We start from the raw sequence: 20,427 nt of genomic DNA on the forward strand, positions 1-20,427 counted from the left end.
AAATTTTTGAAAGAGAATATAATTTCTAAGAAGCACTGTCAATTGAATAGAATATCTGCTTAATTTGAACTAATATTTAATAAATTTTCACATGCCATAATTTGTTACTCTAGCAGAAAATTGCATTACTGCTTCACAAATGCCTCCCTAAAAGTTTCTTTATAAGGGAGCATTTAATACTTTTAAGAATATCAATCATCATATTATAAAAATGACTACTACTACAAGTGATATGCTTTCTGTCCTGTGAGGCTACATAAGGGTAAGGGATTTAGAGCAAGAAAAAGAAGGTACCAAGATTCATGCAAATTCGAGAGAACTCTCAAGTTTTACATTAGTCATATCATTTAGGGTTTTGCTACATCCAACAGTTTTACAAGGACTTCTAAGAAGTGGTTGAATTCCTTCATTTAAATTCAATAGTCCTCTCTATCTTGATCAGTCTTCAATCGGTTTTGCCAATGAGTAACAAAATACTAAAGAAATAGAGAGTTAAGGGTCATAAAAGCAGAAAAAAAAATCTTCAAACTCTCCAGCAAATTCTTGAGACAAGTACCTGCCTAGGTAATATAAAGTGATGCTTAAATTCCTACAGATGATTTCCTTCAAGTCTGTATAGCATTTTCTATATTCTTGTATAAGTAAATGTAATATGGGAAGAAATCTATTAATCCTCAGATAAATCTGTAAATATAAAGCAATTCCAATTAAATCCTTATGGAATTCAAAAAAAAGAATTTGTTTAGTGGGTCAATATTTATGATAAATTCAGCATTTCTGTGTTTCTTGGCTCTGGGTATTTATGAAAGCAAGAACAGGTAATATGAATGTCAAAAGGAAATAACTTCATCAACTGAAGAATCTGGCCTGCATATCACTGGGCATCAGGGCATCTTTATTGAAGAAGGTACAAAACCCTGGAAGCATAAATCGCCACAACCATTTAAAACCTAAACGTGGGAAAAATAAATCAACCTTAAAGGCCATGTGGCGGGGAGCTCTTTACTCACCACTGTGACGTTGAAAGCATACAGGAGATCAAAAGGCAGGGCAGCGATTAAATCAATGATGAACCAGGTTGTGACATAGTGGATGCAAATTGATCTTGCTTCAAAGATAACTTGGCCAGACTTGCTGACATAAGTTGTTCGGAAATTTAAAATAATATCTGCTTGGGAAAAAAAAGATGGAGAAATAAAAGGAAGAGACAGAGAAGAAGAAAGAAGGTAGGAAAGACAATGAAAGAAAGAAGAAAGGAAGGGGAGACAGGCAGGCAAGCAAGCAGGAAGGAAGGGAGGAAGAAAATTGTAGAAAATTAAATAAAATTAGGCAAATGGCAACCACTTAGCCTAGTTCAGATTGATAATATCCAAAATATTCTCCTCTACAGATCCAGTTCAACTCAACAGATACTGAAGAAGGGTGAAAGAAGTAATATTTTCTGAGCACATAAGATGTTCCGGACATTAAGCCACATGTTAAGATTATTAAAATAAATAATGACAGCAATAGCAACAATAGTCATCACTTACTAAATGTTCACTATGTACCCCATACTGTTCTAATAGCTTGGCATAGGGTATTTCACTTATTCCTCAGTACATCTCCTGAAGTAAACAGTGAGTGTTACTCTGATTTAAGAGTCAGAAATCAAGTCTCAGGAAGAAAAACTAATTAGTCCAGAAGAATATTGCCAAGAGTGGCAGAGTCAAGTTTTAATACAGATACAGGCCGGGCATGGTGGCTCATGCCTGTAATCTCAGCACTTTGGGAGGACGAGGCAAGAGAACTGCCTGAGCTCAGAAGTTCGAGATGAGCCTGGGCAACAAAACGAGACCTCATCTCTACTAAAATTCAAATACAATAGCTGAGCATACTGGCACATGTCTGTAGTCCCAGTTACTCCAGAGATTGAGGTGGGAGAATCACTTGAGCCCAGGAAGTTGAGGCTTCAGTGAGCCATGATTGCACCATGGCACTCCAGCCTGGGCAACAGATTGAGACCCTGTTTCAAAAACAAAAACAAAAACACCCACTAAATATAATCTTAAGTCTGTATTCCTTATTTTATATAATATTACTTATTTCCATGTATAAAAGTTTTACTAATCTCTGTGTTGGTATGGAATTCAGCCCTGCCCTGAAGGCACTCCTATTAACAAAGTACTGGTAGTTTCTTGTGTGAATTTCTAGGTAAAATTCTATTTTAATGAAAGATGTAATTGCTTTCAATCTTTCCCTGTTACCGAGTGTTTTACAATATATGAGGTCTCCTGAGTGCTGATCAAATGACATCCCTATGAGCTTCCAACAGCCCTATGAGCTTGAAAGAAGACCCTGAGCACCAGAAAGGAACACAACTCAGCTGACACTTTGATGTCAGCCTTTTGAATTCCTGATTGGAGGATCCAACTAAGCCATCCCTGGACTTCTGACATATAGCAACTGTGAGATAGTAAATGGATGTTGTTTTAAGTTGATAGGTTTGCTATGCAGCAGTAAAAACTAACACAACACTTACGTCATTTGATTCTCAGGATAGCCTTGTGAGGTGAAATACACAGGAGTTATGACAAGGCAGATTAGTATTAATGTAGATAACATATAGGTTCTTAGTATGAGCCCAGCACAGTTCTAAGTCCCTTATCATCATCATCTCAATGATACCTTACAACAACGCTAAGAGGTAGTCATTTCTATTATCTCCTTTTACAGATGAGGAAATTGAGGCATAAAAGAGGTCAAGTGACTTGCCCTGGGTGATACATCTGATAAAACTGAAGCACAGGATTACGTCTTCCAGCAAGTTAGTGAAAGAGCAAGACCCAAATCCAAGTCTCCTGAATTCCAATTCAGGACTTGGGGTTGTGGTATCTTCACAAAGACTAGTCTCATCACAGATCCCTGGAGGCAAGTTCTGGGTGACCCAAAAAGCAAACAATCCTTGTTCTAGTCTATTGTGAATGATATAACTTTTAAAAACTGAATTATTAAAAGTGACTTTTTTGTCAAAAAATAAAAATATCTAGGTAATTTTATTGTTAATATTGAGAATACGAAAGAATGAAGCTAATTAATAAAGCACTCACATAGGATAAGAACAATCCCAGGTGAATTCCACTGCACAGTTAAAACGCTATTGTGGCAAAGCACCACCGGACCATGGAAGCATGGCCACCGTGAAGGAGACAGGTCAGTGGAATGCCGTCAGACTGTAAGAGTAGCACGTGAACCTTCGTTCTTCCTCTTTATCTTTCTAGGCTCATATACTTCCGCATTAGCAATGCAATTTAGTACCTCAGACCACCCACTTTGAAATAAAGCAAAGATTTCAATTTCATGTTTTCTAAAAGGAAGCACAGGTGAAGCATTTAAATTCTCATGAGTAAGAAAACCCAGAGTTGTTTATTGAGCCCATTAGTGATGTTTGGTTTCTGCAATATAGGCTAAAGCAAGCCCATAAGTTCGTTATAAAATTAAAGGGGATAAATTCCTTGAATAAGTGGCCATGAGATCTACCACAGTTTTCACAGAAAACCCATTGCCATCGTCCATACAGCGGCACTCCCATGAATGGAAGAATGAATGAAGTGAATGACCTATGGTTGATTGATACAGCAACATTTTTAAAGCTATGTGGTTAGTTACGTGTTTGACTAAAGAACAAAATAGTGGTTCAGCCTTCTGAAAAAAAAAAAAAACAGGTATTTTCTTGGATAAGTCATTACAGAATATTAGTTTAAATAGCTTTTTAAAAAACAATTTATTATTCAATTGAGTTAATGGAATGGAAAGAAATATGCTAAATTTAGGTTTAAAAAGAAGCAATTATAAGACTTTTATAGACAAAGAGATAATAGTAAAAGAATAAAAGATTTTAAAACATCTATACAGATCTATGTTTGACATACTTGAAAACTTTTTGGTTTATTTTCAGGGGAAAACTTAGATATATATTATTTTCTAAGATTTCTAGGTCTAAGGTACACTTATAAAGTGTATGGTACACTTGCAAACTGTATGTTTATCCAATCAATATTATTTTTTGGTAGCTGATTTCAAAGCAAACAACTACTTTTGTCATACTCATAAGAACAGACATAGTTCTAGTATATTTACAAAACACTTTTTCACATTAATTAATTTGAATATTTCCCATGCCATCCTCTCAGGTGGACTGCTATCACTTGCATTTTAACAATGACACAGGAGATTTAAGTAAATTGTTTGAAGTCATGCAGATAGTAAGCAACAGAGACAGAGGATGTCTTTTGACATTCAATCCCATTTTCTTTCCATTATCTAAATGATTACTGCACTTCTAAATATATTTTAGAGGAAATAACAATGGGTCAGTGCAAGGAAATGCATTTCTGATTGTAGTCCTTCGATCAAATTCAGCATCAGCACTACCCAGGTAAAATAATATTAAATTAGGGTCACAGAATTAAATGTGGTGAGATGAACTGTCTTTGATTCTGGAAGTACAAGGGCTAAGCTTTTGTTCAGGGATAACAGAGAAGTCGCTCTGTTTTCTATCCAGTGGTGAGGATGTGGTGGTGGTGTTCACGAACTAGGATAACTCAGTGTTTATAAATATTTCCTTCCATTTAAGAGAACTGTAGAGATGGTAAGTACAGATTCTTCTTTGAAAGTGAAGGAAGCACAGAATAAAAAGATTGTGATGAGGAAGAGCTTTCTAGATCTGGTGTCCTTCATGACAGAATCATAGAAACAGAGTGGAGCTTCACAAACACTGAATGCAGCTACTCCTCCCCCTGTAGCTGTTTCACTCCCTTTAAGATTTTTGTTTTTTTTGGCTAATTAAATCAATGATTTATTTAAATATTACAATAAGAGTGTGATCTCCAGACAATCCATAACCCATCTGAAAAGCAGCAGTATAACTTTCATTTTTGAGAGTCTAGAAGCATAAGTATAATGTTTTTCAGCCTTACGTTGAAAAAATACATAGAAGTGTATTCACTAATATCTACAGTTTTATATGTAATTTTCTTGTTAATATAATTTATGATCAATTTGCACAATTGTCCATAAGTACAAAACACACACACATATACACACAGTTTAAATTTTTAAGAAATTTCAAAATCCATAACAAATTAACACAAAAGGATTTTTCACTTAGAAACCTTAATGTCTCCATGTGCTTACATATGCATAAACGATCCTTTATGGCACAAATGAATAAATAAGCAGGGTAATAGAAAATTACCATACATACTCTATGCGGTTTATAGAATTTCCAAAAAACTCATCCTAATATACCCACCCAAAAGAAGCAGAATATAATTTAATTATCTAATGCTTCAGATGACAGTTAATTATTTTGCAGAGTGATCAGTTTGCCTTATTGTATTTGAGTTTTACATAGAATGATTAATAAAAGACAAATAATCAAGAGAAAAGTGTGTACATATTCTATTCCATACTGTTAAGGCAGCCAAAAGTGAGTATTTCACTTATATCCCACACTAAATGTCTATTTATGTGGACTAAAAAGCAGAAAGGTTAAATCCATTTTTTCTAGTTTGATTTCCTGAAGAACTATGTAACTAAAAAGCACAAAAAAAGAGGCTAAATTTAATATGGCATAAATTAGTAGGGTTCTTTACTTTATTAGCATGCATGACAGATGGGAAATAATTTTAAAATCATATTGGCTTACTTGTTAAAAAGTAAATTAAAATACAATAGTGTGCATGAAAGCATATGCACCACATACAAATAATTAATGTCTTCATTTAGCCATTTCTTTAAAAATTAATCAATGTAGTACAGTGTGGGTGGAGAGATATTTAATTAAACCAGCTGCCAACTAATATTTAAGGATACTCTGTTTTTTTCATTGCTTATGAGGCACTCTTTCAAACACAGTACAATATCACAGCAAATTTGAGCTAGAAGGTGTGGGACGAATGAATAGAGAGCTGATTAATGAAGAGAGGCTTGAGGGACTAACAATCCTAAGAATAATTGCAATTGATTGCCAATATTAGTGGATGAGAGTTTCATATCACTTGACCATTGCTCGTCTTGTCAGATTTGTCCCTCTTGCTTACCTGAAGTGAAAGATTAATGGAATAGAAAGAGCAGCAGGCCCAGTGAGAAACAGCATTTAAGAACAACTACATTTAGGAGAAAAAAATGAAGCTGACAAAGGGCAATCAGGTAGATTGAGGTGTAGTTGATGCTGGTATTGGCTTTTGCTTTGTATCTGTAGGGTCAATTATTCATAGTTACATTAGTTGGTGATGTCCATCATTAGGTAGTTATTTTTTCATGTTTTAGAAAAATTTTCTTTTTTCTATTGATATATGACCAATGTACATCTTTTGGGGGTGCATATAGTTTAATACATTCATATAATTTATAAAGATCAAATCAATGTAAGTGGAGTATCCATCACTTTCTTACTTTTCTCAAGTCAGAGGAAATGTCTTCTTTCTCATAACTTCCTTTCCTTTATTCTAGTTTTGTTCTCAGCAGCAGCACAGAATACATTGTCCTCTCCCAGCCCAAAGCTCTTTCTATAAATATCTGAGATCAGCCGTCAAGTTCATCTCTCAGTTCTCAGGTTGAATATCTTCGTTTCTTTCAACCATCTCTTACTGATACGGTTTCCTCTTCAGAAGCTTGATGATACTCTCTAGTTTGGTGGTTTTCACAAAAGCCTCATGGAAGAAAGGAAGGATTTGGGTTCTACCTTCACCCACCCAGCCTTTCCAATTTTCAGGCTGAGCTTTTATTCATTTTACATAGTAAGCCTCCTCGTCAATTTTGATTTTGAAAAGGAATTTTCAAGTCTTTAATACAATAAAGAAAAGAAAAGCAAAACCACTTTTGTAAGGTACTTGGAATTAAATTTACCATCCCAGAAGTGGTCTGGCCAGTATGGGAGACAGGGGCAAATATCCCCAATTCCCACCAGCATTGTTTTCAGAGCTCTTGTTACTCTACAGCCTTGCTAACACTTGATGTTATAAAATTTAAAAATATTTTGTCTATTGAGTGGGATAATAATAATTTTAGTAGTGTTTAGAATTAGTTTTAATACTTCTAGTAATGCAGCCTTACTAAATTATCATTGTTTAAAAAAACCCTTTTATTACTATATACTGAAGTGAACTTTTGCCAACTTAAAGTCCCAAATGCTATTGTTTTTCATACATATTGGTCCTAATAGACTGCTTGGGTTCTTACTGGAAGAGCTAAAGCATACATATATCTTTCAGCTTTTCAATATACTTAAGTATCACAAAATACTGCTATTGAGGACTTGTGTTCTTTGCTTTGTGCAGAGCCCCTGGCACTCAAAGATGAACAAGGCATCCAAGAGAAGCATGCCTTTTTCTGGTAACCACAGGATTTCATAATTTTATTAATCTGCAATCATTCCAGCTGTAGATGCATAAACACACACTATCTGTGATCTTGCTTGCAGGTCAGAGGAGACAGTGCACACTACCAGTGGATCTTTAATATTACTCATTTATCGTCTACAACTAATTATTTGTGTTATATTGGTCTTGTGCTTTTATTTTGTTATATAAGCTTACCATATCAAAAGACTTCCATGTAACATGCCCACTGGCATGTGTACAGACTATTTTGACTCCCTATATTCACTTTTTCAGTGATGTGTAACTCCAAATTAGATATTGAACTTTGGAAACATTTAATCATTTTTAATAAAAAGAATTTAATGATTAAACATAAACATACTGAAAAAAATCTTATTTAATCAGTCTTAATTATATAACGTTTTGACACATTCTGTTTATAGGTGTAGTTATTAGGTGGCAAAGTTCCCAAGTTTAAGTAAAAACAGAAAATATAAGAACTATCTAATTTATAATATTCAATTATGCAATTAAAAAATTAACCATGGGGGTTATGAGTTTCATTTGAAGTAAATATTAATTATTCAAGTTACAAAGCTTAGAACTAATGAACACTTGGCTGGGTGCGGTGGCTCACACCTATAATCCCAGCTCTTTGAGATGTCAAGGCGGGTGGATCACATGAGATCAGGAGTTTGACACCAGCCTGACCAACATGGTGAAACCCTGTCTCTATTAAAAAATACATAAGCCAGCAGGGTGTAGTGGCAGGCGCCTGTAGTCCCAGCTGCTTGGGAGGCTGAGGCAGAAGAATTGCTTGGAGGCCAAGGCTGCGGTAAGCCCTGGGATTGTGCCACTGCAGTCCAGGCTGGGAGACAGAGTGAGTTACACATCACTGAAAAAGTGAATATAGGGAGTCAAAATAGACAGTCTGTACATATACCAGTGGGCATGTTACATGGAAGTCTTTTGATATGGTAAACTTATACAACAAAATAAAAGCACATGACCAATATAACACAAATAATTAGTTGTAGACAATAAATGAGGAATATTAAAAAAAAATTAACGAACACTGAGATGAGTAATAAAAAATGTGTTAATATAATTGATGTTTGTCCCAAAATGAAATCCCACATGTATGCTCATTAGAGACAAAAATAAATTTAGATTAAATAATATCTTATAGTAACATAGCTCTTTGCATTTTAATTATAACTATTATGTTCATTTTCACATTTGAGGAAAATAATACTCTCAGTATTTGTGGTAGGTTTTTAGTGCTGTTTACCAAATATTATGGTTCCTTATTTCCTGGAAAGATTATAGTTCCTTACCATCTGAAGAGATTAAGTGCATCCCTTGATTTGCTTTGGCCAAACAGGGGTAACCTGGAACACTTTTATGAAAAGTTTTGAGAACCAGGGCATTTCTTACATTTTCTTTTCCTTGCCTTAATAATTATGGAAGCATATGGCAAGATGTGGATCTTCTGTCAGCCTAGGTGCCTGAGAGGTTACAATGGGCAGAGCCCATTGTACATAGCATGAGTGAGACATAAAACTTTACATTATATCCCACGGAGACACTGAGATTGCTTGTTACTGTAGCACACCCTAGCCCATCCTGACTAACAGGTGTTTTTGTAAAGCCATAGAGCAGAGTGGCTAACAGTGTAGAATCTGGAGTCCGTCTCCCTAGGTTGTGGATCACTGGGCAGGTGTTGTCATTATTATTACTATTACTACTGCTATTACTACTACTCTAGAGGCTTCAAAACTGAGGAACAGGGTCAATGAATGACTTAATCTAAGACTGCATAACATATTAATAGTAATATTTTCATTGTTACTTTACAGACCTAATGTAGTGGTGTTGAAGTGACAACAAAATAGTAATAATAATCAAAGTAATATAGCTAGCATGTATTAAATTTCTACTTTGTGACAGGAATTGTTTAAGTACTTTCTATATATTAAGTATTTTGGTCGTCGTGTAGTCACTTTAAAGTAGGCAATATGTCTATTTAATGATACATTAAACACTCAGACAATTAACTTGCTGAAGGTCACCCAACTGGGCAGTGGAAGAGTTAAAATTATACTTTAAGAGTCTGTCTGTATACTGCCACCAAAACATTATTTGCTATAATTCTTACCCTCCTTCCAGCTCAGGAAAGAGATTCTTTTAGTAATATCTAAGTTTTTTGAAACTTAGTTAATTTTTAGAATCATATACAGATAATATTTAGCATTTAAACTATAGGTTTCCATGTACAAAATTGCTCAACATTTTTTAAGATGTTGTATTTCAAGAATAGCATATATGCTGTAAAATGCACTAATATTAAAGGGACAGTTTAAAGAATTTCCCAAAGCTAACCATCTTTGTAGTCAACAATGGATAGAGATATAACTGGAACCAGAACTTCAGAAGCCTCCTTTATGATCCTGTCTAGCCATTAACTTTCAAAACATAACAATTGTCCTGAATCTCATAGATTAATTTCGTTTAAATCAGTATGGTGTGTATGTCCATTGATTCTATTAATCCAATTGTTGGGTCAGCAAGTATGTATATATTCTAGTTTAATAGACACTGGCAAAGAGTTTAATAGGAATACTATACTAATTCACATTCTTATATGCAGTGTATGAAATTTCATGTTGCTCTTTATATTCCTCCAATCCTTGGCAATTTCTAATTTTTTTTTTCCTTTTTTTTTCCCTTTTAGCCATTCTGGTGGTAGTGAAGTTATTTTAATTTTCCTTATGATTAATAATGTTGAGCACAAACTACTTTCACATTTATATATTCTTATTTATGAGTATCAATTCAGAACTTTTGTCTAAGGAAAATCTCCCCCACCCTCAGCATTCTTTCTCATTTGCAGGAGTTGTGCTACATTTTCATATAAATTGTGTCATGTTCAGGTAATTTCTGCCTACCCCAAGGTCATTAAGATATTCCACTGTGATGTCTTATAAAAGCTTTATTTTTTAACTTTTATAATTTGTCTACAACACAACTACAATTGATTTTGTGTATGGTGTGATGCAAGAGTCAAGATTTACATTTTCCAGACAGATATCCAATTGATCCAGCACTATTTTTGAAGACATGATTTCTCCAAAACGTTGCAGTGGCACCTTTGACATAAATCAGGTGTTCATGATCATATATGTGCAGATTCATTTTATGATCTCTGTATTTTGTTCCAATGGCTTATTTGTCAGATGCTAGTTTTTCCACATTTCCAGCACAGTCAGAAATAGAAGTGTTCACAAACTATTTTTAAGGACTCTCAAGAACATTTAAAACATAACTAATATATTTAACTTTAAAAGTAAAATTTAAATAAGATTTAGTCATCAATACGAGGTGTTCTATTAAAAGTGAAATAGAATAAAATGTTCTATATTTTAAATAACAGAACTATGCTCAATTAAGAGAAAAATAGATTCTCACTTAAGCACATTATGATTTCATAGTTATTTTTATGAATGCCATCAGTAGAAATTGCTCATATTTTTGTTATGCTAGAATTTCATTTCTACTTGTGGTTACAATAATTCACTTTATTTTTAGTAACTGTGAACAGTAAAATCACAAAAAGATCAATAGCATCAAGCCACACCCATGTGATTTCGGTAATGTATGAGCTCAAGCAATAATGCCAAACTTGGCACTAAGTGCTCTTCACTCTAGCTGTGTTGTAATCCAGGTCACTGAAACCAAAAGGCAAGTTGGGAAGCAAAATGGGATTACATTTTATTAATTCTCCCCCAGAGTTACTTGAGTAGAGGATATAGCCTAATGACCAGTCAAGTCAATATCACTAGGTATTTAAGAGCCAAGAATTCCATTGTGGTAGCTCGATCACCAAAGCCAAAAAGATAAACAACACAAACAGAATTCAAAATCCAAATAGCCACAGAACTCAATAAGAAAGAACAAGAATTCAGTGGGCTAGGAGGAATTACAGAACCTGTTAGTGCTGAAGTACACCTGGCCTATAGTCAGAATTAGGGTTGAAAACATGCCTCAGGAGGTAAGATCCATGGGTTGGAAATGTATACTATCAAAAGAGTTTCCAATTAGAGCCAGAATCTCCAAAAATGTGAAGTTGCCAGTCATTTTTATTTGTTCATATTTCATGTTTAAAGTTTTGTTTTTAGATTCTTACACAGTTTATCCTCTTTTTGAATATTATTTCAGGAGGGAAGGAAAGACACTGTTCCTGTATCTGTTTATATAAATATGGTATCTAGAGTTTCTCAGTGATATTCCAGAGGCAGCAAAACATAACTCTCAAAACTTACCAATGCTGTGTGTTTCTGTACTTATTCTTCATAGGGTATAGGTTGTTGATATAAGGGTTAATAAGCAAAACTTTACACAGACACAGATGTTTGTTAGAAATGATCTACCCATATACTCAGGAAAGTTCTTATCCTCAAAATAACCTTTTATTACACTGACATAGTTTTACTGTTTTTTTTGTTTGTTTGTTTTTTCCCCTAGCAATATGGATGAAACCAAAGTGTCTTTATTGGGGTTAGAGTCAGAAAGTGCTACAATATTCAGGTTACTCAGGACTGAACACTGCCACAAACTATACGCCTAAGGCTTTATTCCAAGTAATTGTTTTCTGAGGCATAGCTCCAAACATTGAGTAACGCAAATGTGATATTTGGCTGTCACTGGTATGTTGCTTGACTTGGGGTGGTTTTGATGAATTCTGTTATGCACGTTAATCTTGTTTTCTTTTCTTTTTTCTTTTTTTCTTTTGAGACAGAGTGTTGCTCTGTCACCAGACTGGAGTGCAGTGGCACAATCTGCACTCACTGCAACCTCCACCTCCCAGGTTCAAGCAGTTCTCCTGCCTCAACCTCCCAAGTAGCTGGGACTACAGGTGCATGCCACCATGCCTGACTAATTTTTTGTATTTTAGTAGAGACGGGGTTTCACCATGTTGGCCAGGATGGCCTCGATCTCCTGGCCTCATGATCTGCCCGCCATGGCCTCCCAAAGTGCTGGGATTACAGGTGTGAGCCACGGCGCCCAGCCTTATTTAGCATTCGAACACTTGTCAGTACTAATGCTATGCTAAATACTTATTTAAATACAGGCAAGAATATCTCCCTTGCCGTTCAAGAGATTCAAACAAAACTTCCTCTTAACTTGTTTAAAAGGATTGCTACTAGTCATGTACTCTATATTTAAATTGTAATGAGGCTTTTCATGTGTATGGTCAATTCAGATTTTCAATCTGTTATGAAATACCTTCTTCGTGATAAGTAAAGATTAATTTGTATTATTTTAATAAAATTGCCCAAGATAGTACTTGATCTGATCAAATACACCCTCCAAAGCTGCTTAATATTCTTCTTCTTACTTTTATGTGGCACCTTTAAGGAACATGTAAATTACTTGCCTTTGTGTACCTACAGACCTCACTACTTGGGAAGAACTGTCTGGGTGTCTGTGATGCATGAGACTTGAAATACATTTAAAACATGCAACAGCTAAACTCTAGGGACTGTGAAGAAATAGTGTATATTTATTTATTTTGCAAGGATAATTTTTTTTGTGTTGATATTAGGTTCTGAAGTTTCGAGTAAAGGATAATTCACGTAGAGTCAAAATTGTGCCCCAAAGAACTTGTCACCATAAAGTATATCATCATAACGTATCATTTCTCATTAAATCCAATATATCACCTTTTTCTTCAGTGTTAAAATAGATCGTGATATCTTCAGTTAAATAATAGACGAAGTGGTTGACTTACATCCAGTGGTCATGTTGTTATGTTCCTTAAAATACTAAAATCACATTCAAATCACAACATTCCCACTCTATGGGAGAAACAAAGAAACTAAGAACAATATGGAGCACGGCAGAGTGTGCTCACCTATCTCACATGTTACCCCACATTTTCTTTGAGTCAAAATGATGGGAAAGATTGCTTCTAATACTTCAAACAGTCCCTTGCTTTCCTTGTCTACTTTCCTTCTATCTACTTTCCTTCTATCTAAAAGTCCTGTAATGCAACTGTATTGTACGATGAAAAACACAGTGGCAAAAAAAAAAACTGACCATCAAATTCACTTCTGCTTTCTCCAGAGCAATAAGATTGTAGCTGGAATGACACTTTCCAGCCATCTTTGCAACTAATTATGGTCACATGACTGAGCTCTTGTAATGAAATCTATATGTGCAAATTTTATGGTTTGCTCATAAAATTGTGCACATTTGCTTTTCCACGCTCTTTTGTTGGCTGGAATGAAGAAAAATAGAGTGACATTACTAGCCACTCATTAAAGATAGTAGAACCACTGTCAGTCTCAGTTGCTGAATGATTATCTAAGAGAACCACCCCCAACACGCACACCTCCCCGCCACACATACACCTCTCCCATCTCAATACACTACCCAGAACATTAGGCAAGAAATAAAATAAAGAGAAATACATTTTCATATCCCATAATGCACTGAATTATTGTTGAGCACTTGTTCAAACAGCTTATTAACACTAACAAAGCAAAAACCACTGCCCTCTTCCTTTCACTAACAGCATTTTAATGGTTCTCAGCCTTTTGAGAATAGTCTTTTGATGGTTGGTCTTGAAAATTCAGTTAAAATGCGACCTTTTATCATTATGAACAAGGAATTCACACAGTTCTCCACCATCTACCATGGATGACAGCACTCACAAATAAGTTTTTCTTTTTCAATGCCCAGTCAAATGTTGATCAGCATCATCTCAATATATACCACTCTTGCAGCTCCTCCTGGGCACTGGACCTCTTAGTGTCGCTTGCTAAAACCAGGGCATTAGTATGATCCATTGAGGTCACTGCTATATACTTGCCAGATTTAGCTAATAAAATATAGGATAGCTGTGGAACTTTGAACTTCAGGAAAAACCAGATCATTCTTTAGCATAAATATATTGAATAAAAAGAAAATGTCGCTACGTCTGATTTAAATGGCTATAACCACCCTTGGACTCTTAATCATCTCAGAATACATCGAGATTACCTGAAATTGACCACATATTCTCACCTCTCCAACAAATGTGCACAAATTCACTCAATGCCCTGATCAGGAACCTTAAAAAAGTGTGTGTTTATCACTAGATGGATCCTGATGTGGATCCTGTACAGCAGAAATGTATTTCAGCAACCAACAGAAAATATCATCTTTTCATTTGTCTCCTTGTCACTAATATCTTTTATCCTAGTTCTTTGAAAACAATATTTTTGTTGGCTGCTACAGCTGTTAACCTTCCTGCTATTTCTTCTGGGATTCATCACTGCCTAGCATAGCAAATATATACAACTTACATTCTAGATTCCCATTGTATTCTAGACATTTGTTCCTATTGACAACTTATACACAATAAGGGACATTCTGTTTACCTTCTTCCATGTATGTTTACGGTTGTGCAATCTCATTCTCTGCCTTACCTGTGCACAGTATTGCTGTGTACCCATCGAATGACCTTTTTATGTCTTCATAATTTTTAAGTCAGTAATTTTGGACATCTCCTCTTTGTTCACTATTGGTCTCCCAAAAATGGGAATGAGAGTTGCTTCTTGTTTAGTATCTCAAACTTTTGTCCCATGCCAGTGTATTTTGAGTGTCTTCACACTTCCCATTGCACTTTTTGGATTATCCAATGTAAATTTAAAATGTTCAAAGTTTCCTCCAAAGAAATATCACCAAAATTACCGATTTCCATGGAGACCACAATAATCATCAGGCTGTGGGCAATACATTAGCAAATTTAAAATATGTATACATCCTTTGTCTTTTATTCTTTAAAATTATAATCTTAGCTTAGTAATAATATGATTATATGATAAAATGCCATGAGATGAATATTAGCTTTAAAATAAAATATAAAAGAAAACATTTACAAAATAAAATATGTCCTAATCCAGCTCTCTCACTTAGTAGCAGTGTGTCCTATGGAAAGTTAGTTATCTTTCCTAAGTTCCAATTTTCACTTAAGTATAATGAAATGAATAATGGTTGCCCTTCAACTGTTTACTCAACCAGTATTTATGAAGTACCTAATATGTACATGTTTAGCTGAATTCTGGGAGTACAAACACTCTGTTTCTGCATTAAAAGGAATTGTAGTTTAGTAGAGGATACAGACAAGCAATTAGGAAATTGTAAAGTCATGTGATGAATGTTATGGGAATGCCAAAAAAAAAAAATAGCTAATACAGACTTGGGAGGTGAAGCTTGAGGCAGGCAGGCAAGAGATAACAAGCAAACTATATCCTAAAGGAATCATAAGAGTTATCAAGGCAAAGGGGAAGAAGGTGGAGGCAGCAAGTGTGCATTTATTTAAAGAGTAGCAAGTGATGGAAGGGATTTAAGCAGAGACATGATATGATCAGACATATACTTTATTAAAACAACAAAAACCTATTTATAGAGTAGCAAATGAATCTCAAGACTGTAGGTAGAGAAGGAAGTTAGTCAGGGATAGTAGTAGTCTAGACAGAGCTGATGGTGACCAAAACTAAAGAAGCAGTGACAAGAATAATAAGGGAGAGTGCAAAAATAAGTGGTTAGGAGGTGGACCATACAGAGTTTCGAGTTTGATTTTATCAAGGGATGGAGGGACAGACAGACATCTGCAAAGGGCCCTAAACTTATGACTTACTAGATCATTCACAAATATGGGGAAATCCAGGAAGGAAACAGGTTGTGGTTTAGTGAGAAAAAATGATGAGTTCACTTTCCAACTTATGGTATTTTAAGTAGCTATGTTTCACTGGAATGATATCCTATAGACAGTTGAATTCACTTGCATAAATTTAGTGAATGCATCAGGCTCAAGATATTGTTTTGGGGGCCACCAACATTGAAATGCGAGGTGGCAAAACAGTCTCCCATGATGAGTGTGTGATACAACGGAGAGAAAGGAGAGAATCAAGGTTAATACTCAGGGGAGGAGTATCATTTAGGGTACAGGAGCTCATAAAAGAGACTGAATAGAAACAACCAGCAAGGAGAAGGAAAATCAGGAGAACACAGTATACAATGGAAGCCAAGGAAGAGAGGAGGGGTCACTAGTATCAAATATGGAAAGAGGTCTAGGCACATAAAGACTAACAAGCACTCCTTGACAAACAAGAGGCTACAGGCTACAAGTGACTGAACACTCTTCTGTATCCTTGTTACAATCATTAAAGGAAATAATGAATATAAAAATACTGTTACCTCCACTGTTCAAAATATGTTTATACTTAATTTCCAAACATATTTCATTTTTTAAAAAGTGATTTAAACTCTTTGAGTTTCACGTTCTGTATCCATAAACTGAGATGAATATTAACATGCAATTTGGCTCTTAATTATACTATAGTAGGAAACGTCAGTCTTACAAATATTAAGAAATAGAAAAGCCAGAAGGGAGTCTTTTCAGAGTTTTTGTATGTTTCAAATGAGAAAATATAAGTAACTAAACTTCAAATATTTTGAATTTTTGTGGCTATAAAGTACAATAAATTTTTAAAATTAGACAGTATCTCACATTTTTCTTGATGAGACCATCTGTTTCATCTAGGCCAATATTATGATCATCCCAAGGGAATCACGGTCTTATTTACTATTGCAGTCAATTCCAAGACACAATAACTTTCAAATGCGCAGCATAAAATTACCGACCAGCTATTATATTGCAGATACTAGATATCTAGCATGTTTATGCTCAGTCATGCTTCTAAGTATATAATCTTTATTCAATGGCCTTATTTGGGGAAGGTCTCTTGAAACACTCCACTCCAGCCATGGATTTCCTTTAGTCTGTAGTAAGGCTAGGCTTAGATGTAATTACAAATTGGGAAATAATCACAAATACAGCTTCTTTCTTGTTGCCACCTTGGTAAGTTCCTTCTCATTCCAGGTGCTCAGTACTCATAGTCTCTCATCACACTGTCCTATCCATTTCTCTTCTCTGATCATACCTTCAAATTCAGTGACTAGTATGGACCGGCCCTAAATCAATTTCAAAATATACCAGAGATATTTTTCCTACACTTATGGAATTACGCTACACAACTTGAACAAAGTTTCCACTCTTCTCCTTTACTATTCACTAAGAGTTTTCCATGCTTAGACAAATTTCCCTAATCATTGTATAGGCTTGTTGAACACAGGGAGAGTGTCTTCAACTTCTTCAATATGCTTTTCATAACCCAAAGCATGGCATCAGATTTATATCAGGCCTGATATAATTAAAGTATTTAGCAATGATTAGGTAATTCTTATTAGTTATTTGATAAGAAAGATTTTTAATTGCCTGGTGGCCAGTATGTCTAGCTGAGTTGAGACTGTAGCATCTCCTTCGTCCTCTGTATGGTCATAAGTCTCCCCTTTAGGGTTGTCATCCAGGAAAGGATGATATCCTAACACCTAGCATTTAGATTTGCTGGGCTAATCCCACGCTCTCTGGTAAGCCAATGCTAAGGGGGTCCTTGACAAGATCTTGATGTGTTTGCAAGGGTCTGGGCCTAGTGCCAAAATCTGTAGGATTTCCCAAGTTACCTGCTCTTTGTTTAATGATACATGACTTGTTAAGAATTAGCAACTTTAAAGTAGGCTGTGCTGTTTAAAAATTTTAAAAAACACATCACACACTGGGGCCTGTCGTGGGGTGGGGGAGGGTGGAGGGATAGCATTAGGAGATACACCTAATGTAAGATGAGTTAATGGGTGCAGCAGACCAACATGGCACATGTATACATCTGTAACAAACCTGCACGTTGTGCACATATACCCTAGAACTTAAAGTACAATTTTTTAAAAATGAAGAATGATTTACCAATAACATGTCAAAATTCCACCTAGAGGGTGTTTGAGTGTAAATAAAATTGACAGAGTAAGAAACACACACACACACACACACACATACACACACACACACACACAGTTACCTGTGAGGCAACATGAAACAAACAAACATGCAAGCCTACCTTTGGAAATGAGGCTGTTGTTCAACTCAATGAGCTACATGTTATATTTTGTTTATCTGAACTATGCTAGTCAGGAGACATTTGTTTAGTGCTACTATGGGTTAAATACTATATTTGTTGGTGGAATTTGAAAAATAAATGCATTGCCTGGTCCATGTTCTCTGAGAGCTCAAAGTTTATTTCTGGTATCTATCTATCTATCTATCTATCTATCTATCTATCTATCTATCTATCTATCTACCTACCTACCTACCTACCTACCTATCTATCTATCTATCTATCTACACACACACACACACACACACCCCAGAAAATAGTGTATGCCCACTATTATAATATGGGGTTAAAGAGTGGAGGAAGGAAATAAGTTAAATAGTGCGTGATGGAAACCTAACCCAGACTCATGGTAATCGGGGTAATAAGGGATAAAGACGGCTTTACAGAAGAGTTCACAGATGATGCTTCAAGGATAAGAAAAATGTATTTGGGTAAAGAGGAACTAAGGAGAGGTCTTGCCATTTTTATTTTCTGGGAGTAGAAAGTGCAAAGATCATGAAACGAGGTGAAAAGAATGACACAGCTGAAGAAGTGCAAATGGTCAGTATGGCTGGAGCCACAAGAAGGAGGAGCAAGTGGTGATAGAAAAAAGGATAGAAATAAGGAGCCCAGACCATGAAGGGTCTTCTATGCTTGGGTGACATCATAATGGTCCTCAACAAATATTTAATACATTGACTACATAAAAATTACATCTAGACACAGATAGCCAGGATGTTTTCTGTCATCTAAAAATATTTAAATAACTTTTCACTATATTCAATATATATTTGTTTTTATTGTTTATTATTTATGTATTTACTGATCTTAAAAACTATTGGAGTGATGAGAAGAGGAGGTAATTCCAATAGCAAATGCTAACACCATGGACTGAGATGGAAAATACAAACCACGTGAATAATGCCTTTTCTATTTTGAGGGTAGAATTTTATATTTTTTAAAAACTTTAAGAAAACATACTCGAAAAGTGGAAAGAAGAGAGAATGACATAGCAGAACTCATGTTTGGTAAGACGGGAAAAAACCCTCTCATTACATTAAGTTTCTAAATCAAGAACTCACAATTTTCTCCTGGGTTTCTAAATTTAGTAACATTCCATTCTTAATATCCCTGCCTTGTTCAAAACAAGCACCACTATTTCATATTTTATGAGCACATGCCCGTCTCATAGTCTATTTACAGTAATATATGTCATAAGGCAGAATCATTCTCAGGATACATGCTAAGACAATTTTCCTTCATATTTGCCATCTCTCAAATATTTCAAATTTTAACATTTAGGTACACTGTGAAATAAGTTTTGAATCCATCAGACAAATAGTTCATTTTTCTTGTAAGCATTAAACCTAAGGAAAAAATAGGAATAAGTAACAATAATGCAATATTAATATTATAATATCTGAATTACTCCATCAAATTAAGTGACTTGAAGTATTAAAAAAAATTCAGAACGCAGCATGCAACTTATAATATTTCACAGTAACTATTACTATGAAAATATTACCATGGACAAATGGCATTTCAACTAGAGCTTTACTGACCAATAAAATGCTCGAAGGATAACGTAATTTTTTTTAAAAAAGATGTGTTATAAGCTGTATATATTAACATTCTTTGGCCCAATAATTCCACTCCTTCTTAAAAGAACTCCAAATATGGGAGTAAAGCATCTTGCTGTCCCCTTTGCTTGGAATGTTCTTCATCAAGACCTACAGTTGATTGCATCTTCATTTCTCTTCTGTCTGTATTTAAATGTCATATTCTCAATTATACTTCCCGTGACCACTGATTTAAAATTGCAGCCCATTCCTTCCCCCTTCTCTGCTTTATTTTTCTATGTGCAACTTGCCACTATCAAGCATGTCACATATTTAAATTGATTGTTTTGTTTACTGTTTGTCTCCTATCAGGATGTAAATCATATGAAGGCAAAAACCTGTGTCTATTTGCTTCACTCGCCTATCTCCAGCATCTAGAAGAGTATATGGCAAATGATAGGCACTCAG

General features: G+C 35.1%; 1 protein-coding gene across 1 annotated transcript in view; it reads right to left on the reverse strand.

Annotated features, from left to right (window-relative positions):
- KCNH8 (potassium voltage-gated channel subfamily H member 8) overlaps positions 1-20,427 on the reverse strand; it is a 400,761-nt gene that overhangs the window by 135,345 nt on the left and 244,989 nt on the right. Inside the window, exon 6 of the mRNA XM_010354979.2 lies at positions 1,011-1,168. Within this exon, the coding sequence (XP_010353281.2) occupies positions 1,011-1,168 (158 nt within the window). The remainder of the gene's footprint in view (positions 1-1,010; positions 1,169-20,427) is intronic.

The sequence above is a fragment of the Rhinopithecus roxellana genome, chromosome 1 (genome assembly GCF_007565055.1).
Source record: "Rhinopithecus roxellana isolate Shanxi Qingling chromosome 1, ASM756505v1, whole genome shotgun sequence".
Taxonomy (NCBI): Eukaryota; Metazoa; Chordata; class Mammalia; order Primates; family Cercopithecidae; genus Rhinopithecus; species Rhinopithecus roxellana.